This window comes from Schistocerca cancellata, chromosome 4, assembly GCF_023864275.1.
Source record: "Schistocerca cancellata isolate TAMUIC-IGC-003103 chromosome 4, iqSchCanc2.1, whole genome shotgun sequence".
Classification (NCBI taxonomy): domain Eukaryota; kingdom Metazoa; phylum Arthropoda; class Insecta; order Orthoptera; family Acrididae; genus Schistocerca; species Schistocerca cancellata.
Window position 1 is genome coordinate 593,434,310 of NC_064629.1, and position 15,798 is coordinate 593,450,107.

At 39.6% G+C, this 15,798-nt stretch overlaps 1 protein-coding gene across 1 annotated transcript in view; it reads left to right on the plus strand.

Annotated features, from left to right (window-relative positions):
• LOC126184676 (complex I assembly factor ACAD9, mitochondrial-like) overlaps window positions 1–15,798 on the plus strand; it is a 107,033-nt gene that overhangs the window by 73,787 nt on the left and 17,448 nt on the right. Inside the window, exons 5-6 of the mRNA XM_049927163.1 lie at window positions 10,912–11,032; window positions 11,176–11,387. Of these exons, the coding sequence (XP_049783120.1) occupies window positions 10,912–11,032; window positions 11,176–11,387 (333 nt within the window). The remainder of the gene's footprint in view (window positions 1–10,911; window positions 11,033–11,175; window positions 11,388–15,798) is intronic.

A 15,798-nucleotide genomic window follows, 5' to 3' on the forward strand; every position in this document is an offset into this window, starting at 1 on the left:
TGAGATTATAGCTGCAGTCCCAGTTTATGAGGTTGTCCCTTGTTTGTATTTCAGTGGTCACAGTATTTGAATGCTTTTGCTAAAATCCTGGTGTGTTCATAACTCATCTCCTGAGTCTCAGACAAACAGTGCTCCGCAACCAGTGACTTCATGGGGTACACTAGGCAAGTGTGCTGCTGGTGTTCTCAGTAGCGATCTTCAGTGGCGCTCACTGTTTGTCCAGAATATTTCTTGCCGCATTGACGTGGAATCTAGTATAACCAGCATTCTGTAAACTGACAGTTTTTGAGCTCATCAATAATGCTTGTGTTCTATTTGGTGGGCAGAAGACAGTTTTTACTAAATGCTTTTTTAGGATGTGCTCAATTTTTCCTGATAGTGTACAGCTGGCCACTATAACCAACAGGACCCTCATGAATTGCTCGATGAACTAATATGCCATGAGGTACTAAGAAACACAAGAATAGCTTTCAGATGAGTCCTTCAACAGAACTATGCAGGGCTACGTAGTCCAGCTGACTGTATTGTGCAGTCCCATTCGCTCTGCAGTGCCAATACAATGTAATCAGCTGGAACTATATAGCTGTGCAAGTGTATGCGTATTCTATTAGCTCTCAAGAAGGTTGCATCCAAAAGCTGTCAATGCTATCAGTATTGTTTATGTGCCTATTGATAATTTTGTAATTACCACATAGAAAAGAAAAGATTCAAGTTGGAATTGAAGACAGAATAAGTTTGAGTTTTTGTGTTTCAGATACACAGACTGCAAAAGGATAGAAGGAATAAGAAATAAACCAGAATGTATGTATAGTCAGAATTGCTTTAGTTAAACTACGAAGAGAGTCCATAAATAACTTTCGAAGTTGTCTGAAATGGGAAATTTACAGTTAATATATATTACTAGTTTCAACTTACATTGATGAGTGAAAACAGTGTGCTTGCCTACTTAATAGTTTGTTGCTCTACCCCTGGACCATGAAATAGCAGAAATTCTGCATGGCATCAATTCAACAGGTCTGTGGTAGGTTTCCAGAGATATATGGCACTAGATGCCTATGCATAGGTCCCATGTGTGCTCCAGAATACATGTACCTGCACCCACATTGTACTTTATCAGATCTGTCTCAAATGACTGTCTGTCCTGCTTTACAGGGTAGGCAAGCCTCAGACCTCCACATTTTGTGATGATGAGTGGACAGCCAACACTTTGTCATGTAACTGTGGTTTTAGCATCCTTCAGCCACTTTCCATAGATGCCCATAACATTTACACACTTGCAGCTGGCAAGCTTCACTGTTTGTGAGATGCTTGTTTCCTGGCACTGGGCCATAACAATCTTCCCTTTGTCAAAATCACTTGTCAGTATATTTTCCATTTTTGGCCTGTATCATAGCTAGAATGATTCCATATTCATCTCTGCTCTGTGTATATACTTTCCTTAATGCTTAATGTGCCCACCACACCACCAGCCAGCATTTCACACTAGAACAGCAGAAGGGTCAAAATGACCCTTATCCAACTTTGTCAATGTCATATCCAATTTTTTTTCTTCGTTCATGAAATGGTATGACTTTTCCCAATTTGTTCTCCTCTTTTTCACGATGTATTAGGATTTACAAAATATCTGTGTTTTCTTGGACATTTCATTTTAAATGGTGTGCCATGGAAATTCAAGTACACTTGAGTTAACTAGGGAGAAAATTCATAGTGACATACATTTAATTCATTGAAACCATAAATTGAAATCGTAACATGCAAATATTATCAAAGCTGACTTTTAGGATAATATGTTCCTCCATAGTAACCAGCAGCCCATAAAGGGTCAAGAGAATATTACACAAGCATTTCTGAGAACAGCTGATCCAGTACATGAAAACCAAAACATATAAAGTTATCCATACCATAAATTCTGAAGCCGTCCCCCTCCCCCACCCAACTTAAAATTAATAAACTGCCAGAGATGTGTCTGCCATAAAACAACCAATAATAACATTTTATATTAGTAAAACATCTGTTAATGAATGCTTACAGCTGCATGCATAAGACACTAAAATAACAGAGTGATTTACTCAATGTATCTTTCATTGATGAGACAGTGCATCTGTTAGAATTCCACAACTGCATCTTGGAATGAGAATCTTTCCAAACATGCCATCCATCCAGCTGATTAAGAACCAGTAGTCCTTCACTCATAATACTGAGACATTCGTCCTCCCAGCTCCCTATTGCACCACAGCAGATTGAAGATTCATACACAAGAAACCCGTACAATGTGTGCTCAGTACAGCACTCTACTATAGCACCTTACTTGCAGTGTTGTTAGCAGTGCTTCAGAAACCATGAAATTGCCCAGCACTACCCGACCAGATAGTGTTCTAAAAACCAAGTGACAATAGAATGTTCCTCAACACAACTTGTATCAACCACTGGCCACAACTTAAGGAGTCCATGCTGGTGCCAATTCACATTCATATTACTTTTCTAAAATTCACATATCAGATGATTTCATACAATTCCGGTTCTGTAACATCAGAACATACAATGACGCTCAACAGCTTACAGCAGCACACCGTCACGATACACTTAGTGAACTGAACACCTTCCTCCAGTCCACCATTATTCGCCACAGACAGTAAACACGCTGTCTGCTGTTGTCAGTTGGCAGCTCCTTTCCCAACTGCCCCACTGCCTCGTGGCTCCATCCTTGAGAAAAAGATGCTAGACAGTAACTGAAGCAAAATCTCAGTCGATTCACAGTATCAGTATCGTGCCAACTGTGACAGTACCTAAATTGGTGGAAGGGTTCAATCTGACATCACAATAATTTCTATTCTGGATAAATGTAAACATGCCAACATTGAAGTGGCAAAAAATCAGCACTTGTGCACAGTTGTTGCTGCTCTGTGTTGCATTTTAGCACGTACACATTCCAATTTGCCACAGTTTTATCATGTCATTGAGGTAATATTCTATGCCTACGTGAAGGATATTTTTGAACATATCCCGTCGGCGTGGAGTTTCTGGTGAATGCCAACATTGAGTCAGAAACTATTTTCACTGGTGGAGATGAGATTTTTGTACCAGAGAAAATTGAAGGTGAAGACACTGTGAACAATGAGGGGTTAGAGGACGTGAATTCAGATTCTGATATATGTCAATACTCATCCAACACAGCATGCCCAGTTGAATGCCTCTACAATGATGGACACTAGGGATGGAGCCAAGGAAGAGATCACCAATTTTTCAATTTCTAGAAGCTTTCAATAAGAGATATCAAACTGTGACAGACAGATGTCAGCCAGATCATCCCCATGTCAGTGTAAAAGTCTCTCCTTATACTGTGTTACTGAACAGTGATCAATGCCAAATGATTCATGAGCTAGCGCAAGAGAAAAGATTACGCATGTACAATTGCTTCACATTCTGGAGAAATGCCAAGCCATGTGAAAAATGCATTACAATATGTTATGCATAATTCGATGGAAATGCAGAAATGGATACGATATGACACTGCTTGTAGTAACTCATAACACTCTAAATGTAAAAGATACACCATATCACAACACTGAGTCATGGGCCACATTTGAAGTACTAGTGAAGCCAATGGCATCATCACAGGTCACTACAATAATCAAATTGTTCATCAGAACACCAGCAATGTGAAAGTTATGGTGATTCTCATATGTGACTGTGTTAGTGTTATCATAGCACATACCATTCCCCAGAACAGGTTATCAATGTTCTGTATAGCTGTACATTTTTGCAACACACTCTGCAACTAGCTTTGAGAAGAAAGTGGCAACACTTACTGCAGAACCGCACATCATTTTGTTCAGTCGCATACAGCACAAGCTGTGACTGATTTGTTCAGTCGATGGGGCTGGGTAGTGGCTGGATTGTGGTGTATCATCCACCACACTTCTAGGACTTGAAGCCTTTGTGACTTCGATTTGATCCCTAAGATGGTGAAAGCACTTCATGGCATTCACTTCAGAACTATTACGGAAGTTCGTTGGTCAGTAGGCTACTGCATTCAAGCTTTTAGCACAACTGGTGCTGCTAAATGTATCCCAGATCTTTGACATTTTGTATCAGTTGTAAATAAATTGTTGCCACTATTAAAGCTCCAACCCTAGTAACATGGAACCCTAACAGTCAGAATTCTGAAAAAGCATACCTATACTTTAGTAGTAGCACTATTTAACATCTTAATTGATGCCATACAAGAAAATGAACACAAATGTAATCCAAATTAACACATTAGTCAGAGACTTTTAATATAAACAAAAAAATATTTTTTCAATTTTTAAATTTCTTATATGTTTTAAAAATTATTGGAAATGGCTTGTGTATGATGTCAGCCTGAAGTTAATCGTATCTTTTTTCCATCATGATAAGGAGCAGATGACTTATCACTGACATTTCTGACACGATACTAAAATAAATGATGGGCATAATGGCCTGACACTGGTCATGACAATAAAATAAAGCTTCATGTATTTTTGGCTTGTTGCCATCTCCCTCAGCAATCTCATATATTGTCTAAATGAAAATCTCACGCTCCAGAAGTTGATAGAGCTGTCTAAACATGGTGTCTTCATAGATAATGTACTTCAGCTGTTATGTTGGTGAAATGATCTTGTATACTTAAACATCTCTTTACAGGTGTGCAGGTGTTGGATTTTTAGTGAAATGTAATGAGTGTAAGAAGCTGTCATATTCATTGGTATTTCCCTATTTTCAAACATTGTATCTTTTCTCCAGTAGCTTTTTCATAGTTTAAGGTATTTTACAAGAAGTAGTGAAAGTTTCAAGAAGACCAGTAGTTCTTTAATGTTTACAAGTGTCCAGTGACAAATTGTTGACCGTCCTTCGTATACTCATATTTTCTTAGAAATATATTCTCAAGATTCTCATTTGTGTCTTCAAATTCATACTGACACTATTGTGAGCAGTAGCCTAAACCTGTTTTGTCAGTATGGTAAACATTCGAACATTCTCATTTTGTCATCTTGGAAACAGATATTGCTGTATGTCATGGTTTCTTATTGCAGAAATCATGTGATTCATTTAGTGTTCCCACCACAGGTTGTTAATCATTGTTATTGACTTTATCTTCTGTCTCTGCAGTTTCACGAAGCACATTTGTAAGTTTATAATCATGACACTATGTCACTATCTTCTAATATACTCTGTAATTTATCATTAACTAATTTATCATTTTTTCGGCATTTTTTACATTAAAGGGTCCTAGTGTTGACTGTGTAGCTATCATTTCAGACAATATGTACCACAGCAACTAAAGTAAAGAAAACAAAACTACCTGTCCGGGTAGCCATGTGTGTTAATGTGACTGCTTCTAGGATGGGGAAGTATGCCAGCCATGGATCAAATCTGCCTGACAGATTAACTATGAGGGCTTGGTGTTACAGCCAGCCTGGATTTAATTTTTAAGCAGTTTCCCCACATGGTACTAGATGAATACCAGGTTGGTTCCCATGTTCCACCTCCGATACACCCTGCAGAAACATTTCAAACACTTTCTCACACTTACACACAATTTATTCTATACAGGCAGACAGATTGTGTACAATGCTTCTGTCCTGGGGGTGAACAGGAGACTAATAGCTGTTTGACCTTCTTAAACACTTACTCAGAAGGGGGGCAGAGGGGCGGGGTGAGAAAATATTCTTTGGGGCTTTGTTGGTCATCAGCCTCATGATCCAGTGACACAAGTTAACACTATACCTGCATCATGACTTGTTTTGCCATTTCTCTACGTTAGCCGTTCAGAAACATTTCCATAATGTAATTGTTCTCATCTGATTTTATTACTGTTGTTTGGCTCTTCTTGCAACCTGCAGTGTGAATATTACACACACACAGGTTTTGGCCTCTAAATGAGTGTATACTCATCTGAGTTTAGTTGTAATTAAAGCAAAAGTTTGTTGCAATACTAGAAAACAAGTTAGCTGTAAAAGAAATTGCTTTTAAAACATTTGACTTTGGCCTCTATCTGAATACTGCTCATGTGTTAGGGGTTTTGATCAGTTGAACAAGAAGGGGGCATTAAGTGTGTGAGAGTGAAAGTGAAAATGCTCATGTGTTAGGGGTTTTGATCAGTTGAACAAGAAGGGGGCATTAAGTGTGTGAGAGTGAAAGTGAAAATGGTCATAAGTGTAGCTGTTTGAAGATTGTAATGGAAACAATGCAACAGCTGAGCTGACACACTATTAAATACACACATATAAATTTTTCAAGAACCAGTTTTCAAGTCATACTCTAAAAAGAGGCTTAAGACCTCTACATATTGAACCCAGAAAAATCAAGATGACAGTATTAAAAGCAGCTGTTATAGAGGCATATAAAAAGCCATTATTCTGATATAAATAAAACCACTGAACACTTTACCAGAAATTCGGAATGATTACCAGTCACTACATCCACAAATGATTACCAGTCACTGCATCCACAAGTTTGTATTTTTGGGATAAAATATAGTGTTAATATTATACTTAATAGTTTGAAAATTACTCCTGAATAAGCAGGACTCCTGACATTCATTTGTAGTACATTTTAAAAATTGGTGTTCTTATTCTCTCTCCATGATAATTTCAGGGGTTAAAAGTATTAGACTACAAAGTTGTTGTAACATACAACATAATAAAAGATAGCACCTCCAGAATAAGTATATCTAACGATCTCTCAGGACAATAGTTCACAACAGATACAGTGTATGGCGCAGTCTCACGGCAAGACAGGTATGGTACGATTCTAGATAGCATAGTAAATAGCTTGATGAGCGAGAGCAGACTTAGGGCAATCGCCAGGTGGTAATCACGTACATAGAAAGCATGTCACAGGTGATGCTGGGATGCACCTGTGTAGCCATCGTGCTATGTTATTTGGCCAATGTGTTTCTCACTAGTGGCCACACTTCACAGTAGTGGACAAAAAGCGATGGCCATGTCATATGTGCCAGTCATATATTGAGGGCTGATGTTGGAGGTGTCTGCTAGTGCCCAACATTTAGGTGCTAGTCCAGTGATTTACTGTGTCCCTTCTTCCATGAGGAAGCAGTGAGCTGCATTTCAGTGAGTTGACCCCCGCCAGACCGGGCACCAGGGCAGTGCTCTGAACCAGGCCGATGTCCTCGGAAGTGTCGAGCAGCGTCTCATGTTTTGCCGGCTCCCGGCAGCGTGGAAGAGAGCGTGCATCCAGAAGGTCCCTGCCCAGCATCACAGCTGTAGTTGTGGTGGCTCTGACACAGGTAGCTGAGACCTCTCCATTTCCACATCAGGATCTTGTACCAAAGGGAGCTACAGTGGTGTGGGCTGTGCAGCTGGGGCCACACAGCCTGATTTTCTGACATCTGGTCCAGCTCAGGTGGCCTATAAACAGTAATGGTCTGGCTGGAGTTAGCGAACAGGGTTGAAAACCAGAGGACAGCGATAACTCAGGAGCAGGAGGGAAGATAGCAGAGGACTCAGCAGAAGAGAAACAAAAGGTGGCATCGTCACGGTGTGCGTCTGCCGGAGGGCCCAGAGGTGGAGCTCATTTTGTTGGCCTGTACTGTCTGGTTCTCCATGACCAGAGCAAACGCATAACATCCTCACTGCTGCCAGATGACTACTAGAATCCATTTATTCTTGCATCTGAGGCCCAGTGCCCACATGTGGGTGCCTGGCTGGAAGCATGGAGACAGTACTACAGACAGTCCCACAGGTGTTGGCAGCATGAAATAGAGGGGAGTGTGGGGCTGATGGCCATGGAGGAGTTCCATTGGACTCTTCTCTCCTATCGGTGTTGACCTGTAGGAACTCAAAAAAAGTGTTAGCACCTCACTGTAAGAGCGTCGGCCCCATATTTCTTCATTTGTGTTTTAAAAGTTTGCTAGAGTTTTTGAGCATCACCATTTGATAGTTGGTGGAAAGGTAAAGACAGCAGATGTTGAATGCCATTTCTGCAGCAGAACTCATCAAACATCTGGCTGTTATATGGAGGTCCACTGTCCAACACCAGTGTGAGAGGAAGTCCTTCATTGGCAAAAATTATGCAGAATACTGCGACTGTAGCCTCCATTTCTGGACCAACAGGTGACCACATACAGAAAGTTGGAGTATGCATCAAGGACAGTCAGTCAGTATCCAGCAAGGGGCCAGTGAAGTCGACATAAGCCCCCACCCATGGTTGTGAGGGTGTCGGCCAGGGTGAGAACATTTGGTTGGGAGCTGCTTGCTGTGCTTATTTCCTTCATTACAAAAGGAGCCAGAGTGTGTCAATGTTCACTCTGCTGTTGCCGTATGTGCTGTGTTCTCAGGGTTAGATTTCTTTCCTGTGTCTGATGTGATAGCCTCCAACTTGCCCCAGAATCCTAATTGACAGCTGGTGCTCTGGAAAACTTTGAAGGATTGAGCCCATATTAAAACATTCAAAGTAGGGTCCTCAATTTGTAGAGCTTTCCAATGCACCTCCGTATCTGGGGCTGCCCGAATGATCAGATCCTCAATCTCATCTGCAAACAATTCCTTGTTTACTGGATTCACAAAACAGCATTTCAAATTGAATTCCTGCAGTTCAGCCACTCATGTGTGGGTATGAATGAATGATGAGGCTGTTTATAACACTGATAACATTCTACACAGGATGCAATGACATGGCAGTGTCAGTGAAAGTAGGTAGTTAATAGAGCTCACATTTTGTCAAAGGTCAGGTGGGTCAGTTCCATGAGAGGGCCCAGTTTGCACATAAGCTGGAACACACTGGGCGAGATCCATGACAGGAAAGGTGATTTGAACAGCGGCTCAATCCGTTACTTGAAATGTGACAAAGAGCTGCCAGGGACACTTTTTGTATGCTTACCACTCTTCCACCATCTCATCAAAGGTGGGAGCGATGGCAGATTTGTAGCCAACTGCTGGGAGAGCAACATGAACAACAAGGCTTCCTGACATTTATGCCTCTCTAACTCCTGTTGCAGCACGACTTCCAACGACACATTCGATAAACTAGCATGTTGTGTAGGGTCCACGAGTATGTAACGTACATGAAATATGCCCATGGTCATTGCCAGTTATGTTGTAACTTACAATGTAGAAAAATATGGGATGGCACCACTAGAATAAGTATACTTAACAATCACGCAGTACAGTAGTTCACAATGGGTACAATGTATAGCATAGCCGCACGGCAAGACAGGTACAGTACGGTTCTAGCTAGTATAGTAAATAGCACAGTGAGCAAGAGCAGACTGAGGGCAATCGCTCGGTAGTGATCGCATACATACAGTGTGTTTAGGTGGCTGCGCAGCTGTCATACGTGGTCACTCGGCTGCTGTGTCTCCCCCTGGTGGCCACACTTTGCAGTAGTGGATGAGGAGTGACTATTGCATCAAATGTGCCAGTTGTATATCGCTGACATTGGCTGGTGACGGACATCTAGGTGGTAACCCAGTAGGTTGCCAAAAAAGAGAACAAACTATTGCACTGTTCTTGTTCTTGTTGTTATTTATGATGACGAGGATAATGAGAATGATGACTGAGTTCAATTATCATGACTTAGCAGGACAGCTCTGTGAAAGATCACTGATTGATTCAAGCACTGACCAGCTTTATATAATTCTGTATTAGTTTTGATGCACAAATGCCAGAGAAACTGATCAAAGAACTTATGAAGTAGTACTAAGTGGTGGATTGAACATACTGAATGACAGTGAGTATATGTTAAGCACACTGTTGTGGAACTTTGTGTATACAGTGTTAAGAAGTGTCTTATTTGTGTTCATAGGTAATATTTTTGTTTATAGATCTTATTGCAATAACCCATTGTACAAGATGCTGTCTGTTATTCTGTAATGACTATAGAAAATGTTGGTTGAGTCGTGTAAGTGTAGTAAAGAAAATTTCATAGTTTATTTCAATGTCAGAACTAGTCCAACTTTGATTTGTATTAAATTCAAGGACTGACTTTATTCATTCATAAGCAGAATATGCATAATACAAACAGTTCTCTTTAGTATTTATAGCTTACATTTAAGTAAGTATGTAGGTTGTAGTAATCAAACAATAGCTCCATTTGCTTACAGAGTGAGGTGGCACAGTGGTTAGCACACTAAACTCATATTTGGGAGGACAATGGTTCAAACTCGTGTCTGACTCAGGCAAATGCCAGGGTGGTTCCTTTGAAGGCATATGGCCAACTTCCTTCAGCATTCTTCCCTAATCTTATGGGACCAATGACCTCGCAGTTTGGTACCCTCCCCTAAACTACCCAACCAACCAACCAACCATCCATCCATCCATCCATTTGCTCAATACCACAACTGGTTTCAGCTAATGACTTATCTCTTGTCATTACCAGGTTTCTATGAAATGTTACATGTCTAATGTCTTCTGCAGATTCTGTATCACCTACATCATTACATGCTCAGAAACAATTATTCTAGAGTGACATTAATTCTGCAATTAGAGGTATAACATTTCATGGAAATTTGATGATTAGTTACTAGTTGCAAACAGTGTCAGCAATGGATCATCATCCATCTAAAACTGCTGTGTAATTGTTATAGTAGTTGTGAAAAATTTTTGAATCACACGGGGTAATCATGGACAAAATTATTAGTGAGCTACCCATTCAGGCAAGGAGGTTAATGTTTAGATTAGGAAAGCCGTCAGAAATTACTACACCAGTTATAAACATTAGATCTTAGAAAATGTGTGATTTATAACACTGAATAAAATTGTTACTGAAAAAATGAAAGAAAATTCAACTGCCACCCCAACTGTGAAAACAAGATGTAAGGTGCTTTATGTGAAAAATAAATTTTCATATTTTATGTATAGAAAGTATTATCTATATTGCTTTAGTAGTTTCTTTTATCCACGTAGATAAAATGGTTTATGCTTTAAATAGGTATTCTTTGATAATACACCAGTTCCTGTTGAGAATGTCTTGGGAGAGATTGGAGGCGGCTTCAAACTGGCTGTGAATATTTTGAACAGTGGTCGATTCAGCATGGGAAGTTCTTCTGCAGGTATCTATTTCACATGTTTTAACAACTTCAGTTTCAAGAATATGGCATAATTTTTAAATAATTCTCTCATCTCCTTGCATATCTCTGGAATGCATACAATTGTTTTAATATTAAAAGAAATCACATGAATTACTATATTGCAGGAATTTTAAAAAAATTAATAGAGTCAACAGCAGAACATGCCATTAACAGAAAACAATTTGGAAAGCAGATTAAAGATTTCGGACTTATTCAAGAAAAGATTGCAAAAGTGACATGCAGTACATATGCTATGGAAAGTATGGCTTACTTAACAGCAGGAATGTTGGACACATACAAAAATCCTGATTGTGCAATTGAAGCTGCTATAGTAAAGGTACTATGAATTTAAATTTCCAACAAGTTAATTATATATTACCATTACTTTTGTTCAAAATTATGAAAAGGATAGATTGCTACTCACCATATAGTGGAGATGTTGAGTCGCAGTCTCTTTGTTGTGCCTGTCTGTGACTCAGCATCTGCACTATACGGTGAGTAGCAATCTGTCCTTTCCAAAATATTGTCATTATTCCATCCTGGATTTTCCATTGTTTGTCATTACTTTTGTTCTTAATATAGTGTTATTTGGTGGCTATATAGACGTGTCAGATAATATTCTTGGTGGCCAAATCATGATTGGTCAAAGGATTATTTCCTTGTACTTAACATGACTTTCACCTCTATAAGTATTTTATGTATGAGAAAAAATGAGTTGTACTGTCATTTGGATTCCATGTGTCCATTCATGTGTAGTATGCCCCATAACACAGGATAGAATGGATTGATTGTAGGCTCTGATTGTTCTTAAGGGATATCAGAACTGTCTGTCTGTAGTATTGATAGTTTTGTAAAGGAGGGTATTAATGTCGGTCGGTTAGGCCTGGCCCAAAGTCGGCGTTCCAAAACATCTGAAAGGTGTTCGATAGGATTCAGGTCAGGACTCTGTGCAGGCCAGTCCATTACAGGGATGTTACTGTCATGTAACCACTATGCCACAGGCCATGCATTATGAACAAGTGCTCAATCGTGTTGAAAGGTGCAGTCACCATCCCTGAATTGCTCTTCAACAGTGGGAAGCAAGAAGGTACTTAAAACATCAATGTAGGTATGTGCTGTGATAGTGACATGCAAAACAAGTGGTGTCAGCCCCCTCCATGAAAAACACGACCACACCATAACATCACCACCTCCGAATTTTACTGTTGGCACTACACATGCTGCCAGATGATGTTCACTGGGCATTCGCCATACCCACACCGTGCCATTGGATCACCACATTGTGTACCGTGATTCATCACTCCACACAACATTATTCCATTGTTCAATCGTCCAATGTTTACGCTCCTTACATCAAGCGAGATGTCATTTGGCATTTACCGGAGTGACGTGTGGCCACTCGACCGTGAAATCCAAGTTTTCTCACCTCCCACCTAACTGTCATACCACTTGCAGTGGATCCCGATGCAGTTTGCAATTCCTGTGCGATGGTCTGGATAGATGTCTGCCTACTATACATAACGACCCTCTTCAATTGTCGACGGTTGATGTTAGTGGATCTTGATAGAACTTTCTTGGTACCTCTAATTTCTAAGGTTCCTTTCACATCCATTTCTTCTTCACATTGCAGTTGGCCGAAGTTGAAAACAAATTCCTTACTGAACAATGGGATATACCGAGCAAGATGGTGCAGTTGATAATACAATGGACTTGCATTCAGGAGGATGACAGTTCAAACTTGCATCTGGCCATCCTGATTTAGGTGTTCTGTGATTTCCATAAATCACTTCAGGCAAATGCCAGGATGGTTCCTCAGAAAGGGCATGGCAGATTTCCTTCCTCATCCTTCCCTCATCCGATGGGACCGATGACCTCGCTGTTTGGTCCTCTCCTCCAATGCAACCAACCAATGATGAGATAAGTTTGTTTCTCATCTACAAATTTTAAGGCCTAGTTTGCAGTTTGTTGTGCATCATTAAATTGATGTTTGAAGTTTCATTATCTTAAGTCTTCCAATTCTGTAGCACTGTTTGAAGTTCCACTGCTTCCCGTGAAATCACTGTAATCTATGTTGCGCACAACTTGATTTGCGTGACATAGAAGGTAATTATCGTGTGCATCTTTTAAATTTAATTGAGTATTCTTGACATGGCAAACAACAGTTTTTGTAACAACTTTTGTAACTTGAATATCCATAGTTTTTCTTACGCACTGCACAGACTTACTCAAAATCTGTTCATAATTGATTTTTTACTGTGCTGTGGATCTTCCATGTACATAATTATGTTAAGTATCCACTCCTTAGACAGTGAGTGTCCTTTACTATGTTTCACTGTAGACGGAATTTGTGGCTTCCTGTATGACAAAGATGATGAACTACATGGCTCGACACTTGTACTTGTCAAGTGTGTATCAGTAGTGAGACAGTCTTGCAAGTCACTAAGTGCTCTCATTTTCAAATGCTGGATGAATATAGACTGGCTATTTGTGCATTGTGTGCTTCCCTTCATTTTCACCCCCACGCCTCTGATAGATTGTTCTTATCCCCACAGTGGTTCTTTCCTGATAGTGATGTGTGTGCCAACTTCGGCTGAAATCAACCCAGTAGTTTAGGAGGAGATTTTATTTAGCGTATGGCATTTACGTATATTTCAGTATTGGATCATGTTATTCTACATTACATATATTCACAGACAAACATCTAGTGCCTGTATATATTCAATGGATTTTTGAGATGTGGAACTTTCATACCAGGTGATTATAATTAAAATGCAGCTACTCACAGAAGTCCATTGTGGGCTGCAGTTACCATATGGCAGCAAAAATGGTAGATATGCTAATGCATTAATGTGGAATTGATTTACACTGGAAAAGAATTAGTTCCAATTTTGGCCACATATGCAAATCTGGCACTGTACAGCATCTTGTCAACATCTGTGGTGCTCATATTGAACAAATAGTGTAAGCAGTGGTTAGTAATCAAGTCAACATTCCACCTTTGTCACTTTTTAGACCTTTTCTGCCATGTCACATTCCTTATCCATTACATATAGAGACATTTCTGTATTTCTTTCATGCATTCTCAGTGCCAGATTCAGATCTGGTGGCCAAAATTGGAACTAATTTTTTTGCCAGCATAAACTGATTCTGCAGTAATGCATAAAAATATCTACAAGTTTCGCCTGCCATACAATAATTACAGCCCACTCAGGACCTCTGGTAGGTAGCTGCACTTTAATTATAACCGCCTGGTACATACAGACATCCACTTTTATAATATGTATGGCTTCTCTAAGTATTTATATCTTTCACAGTTACCAATGGCTACATTGTCTAATATTTAAAGATCTACTGATTGCTTTTCCATAGTTAAGTATTCTGTAACTGTGACAAGCTCCAGATGTTTGCTGCGCCTTGTCCCAACTGGTGGCAGAAAGCATCCACAGTTTGTTTTTTGTGTCTTTTAACATCTAATGATGTCTAAAATCTGCAGTTAATGGCAGTGATTTTGAGCAGCAAAAAAATACACTGATGGAAAAAAAATCACAACATCAAAAAATAATTAATGTAGAGTAATGAAATTTCAGGAATATATTTGTCTAGGTAACATATTTAAGTGATGAATATTGCAAGATCACAGGTTTACCCTTCATTTGGATTCCTGTAATTCTTTCAATGCTGCAATGGCTTGTTCAGCATTCGCATTTTGAACATTGCAAGATTACAGGTTAATCCTTCATTTGGCACACACAGAAATATTGTGAAGGAAAAGTATTAAGTTACTTAAATTAGATGTATATGGTCATGTGAACAATTTTACACACATTGTTTCAAAATGCAGTAGGTTACCTCTATAATTTCTCTCAAAATGGGCATGGGTGCTACAATAAAAGTACTAAAATGTTCCTGTGGCTGAAAAAAAGGTTGCATTTTGTACTACTCTGTGTAAAATGCTGCAAAACAAAGAACAATTCCACATTTTCCGCATTTTACAGTCAGCCATCCCTGAAGGTAAAGTCTACATCTTTGGTTTTTGGCCCATACTTTGGCCAGTGAACAAAACTGTCATATTGTCTATCATTTGCTGGCACAGAAACTGCTGTTTACTTCTTCTTCTTCTGGTCTTGTTGTCCATCTGATACTCAAAGTTAGGCTTCCTCTTTCTGGAAAAGATAAGTCCATTTGCCATGCCCCAAGTAGGAAATCACAGGCACCTTTGTATTGTAAGTCATGTTGAAGATTTCCTCCTTTCATTCATAAGCAGCTTTCATTGCAGAATAGAAAACAGCACCACTAAATCAAAGGAAACTGCTACACTGGTAACTGAGGCTCACAACATTGCAAGGTGTCTGCTAAAGATGCACACTGTTCAAAAACTTTTCACCAGATACAACAGAATGTCACGGTATATGAGATTATATGTTGCTTACAGGCACCATTACCCATTCAAGGACAAAAATTGAAACATGTTGCAGAAAACATTCTGCAATGTTTATGTTGTTTGAGAGCAACATTGCCAGATGTACATATGAAGTGATCTTTTGAGGATGACTGGTGTAACTGGCACAATGTTGAATGCAAGCATGCAAATGCACATGCATTGTGTTTTAAAGGTGGTGGATGCGAGTTTGTGGGATGGAGTTCCATGCCTGTTGCTCTTGGTCAGTCAGTACAGAAATAGTTAATGCTTTTTGAGGATGACAGTCAGTAGAGCATGTTGGGTTACAAGAGCAGTATGTGGTATCCTA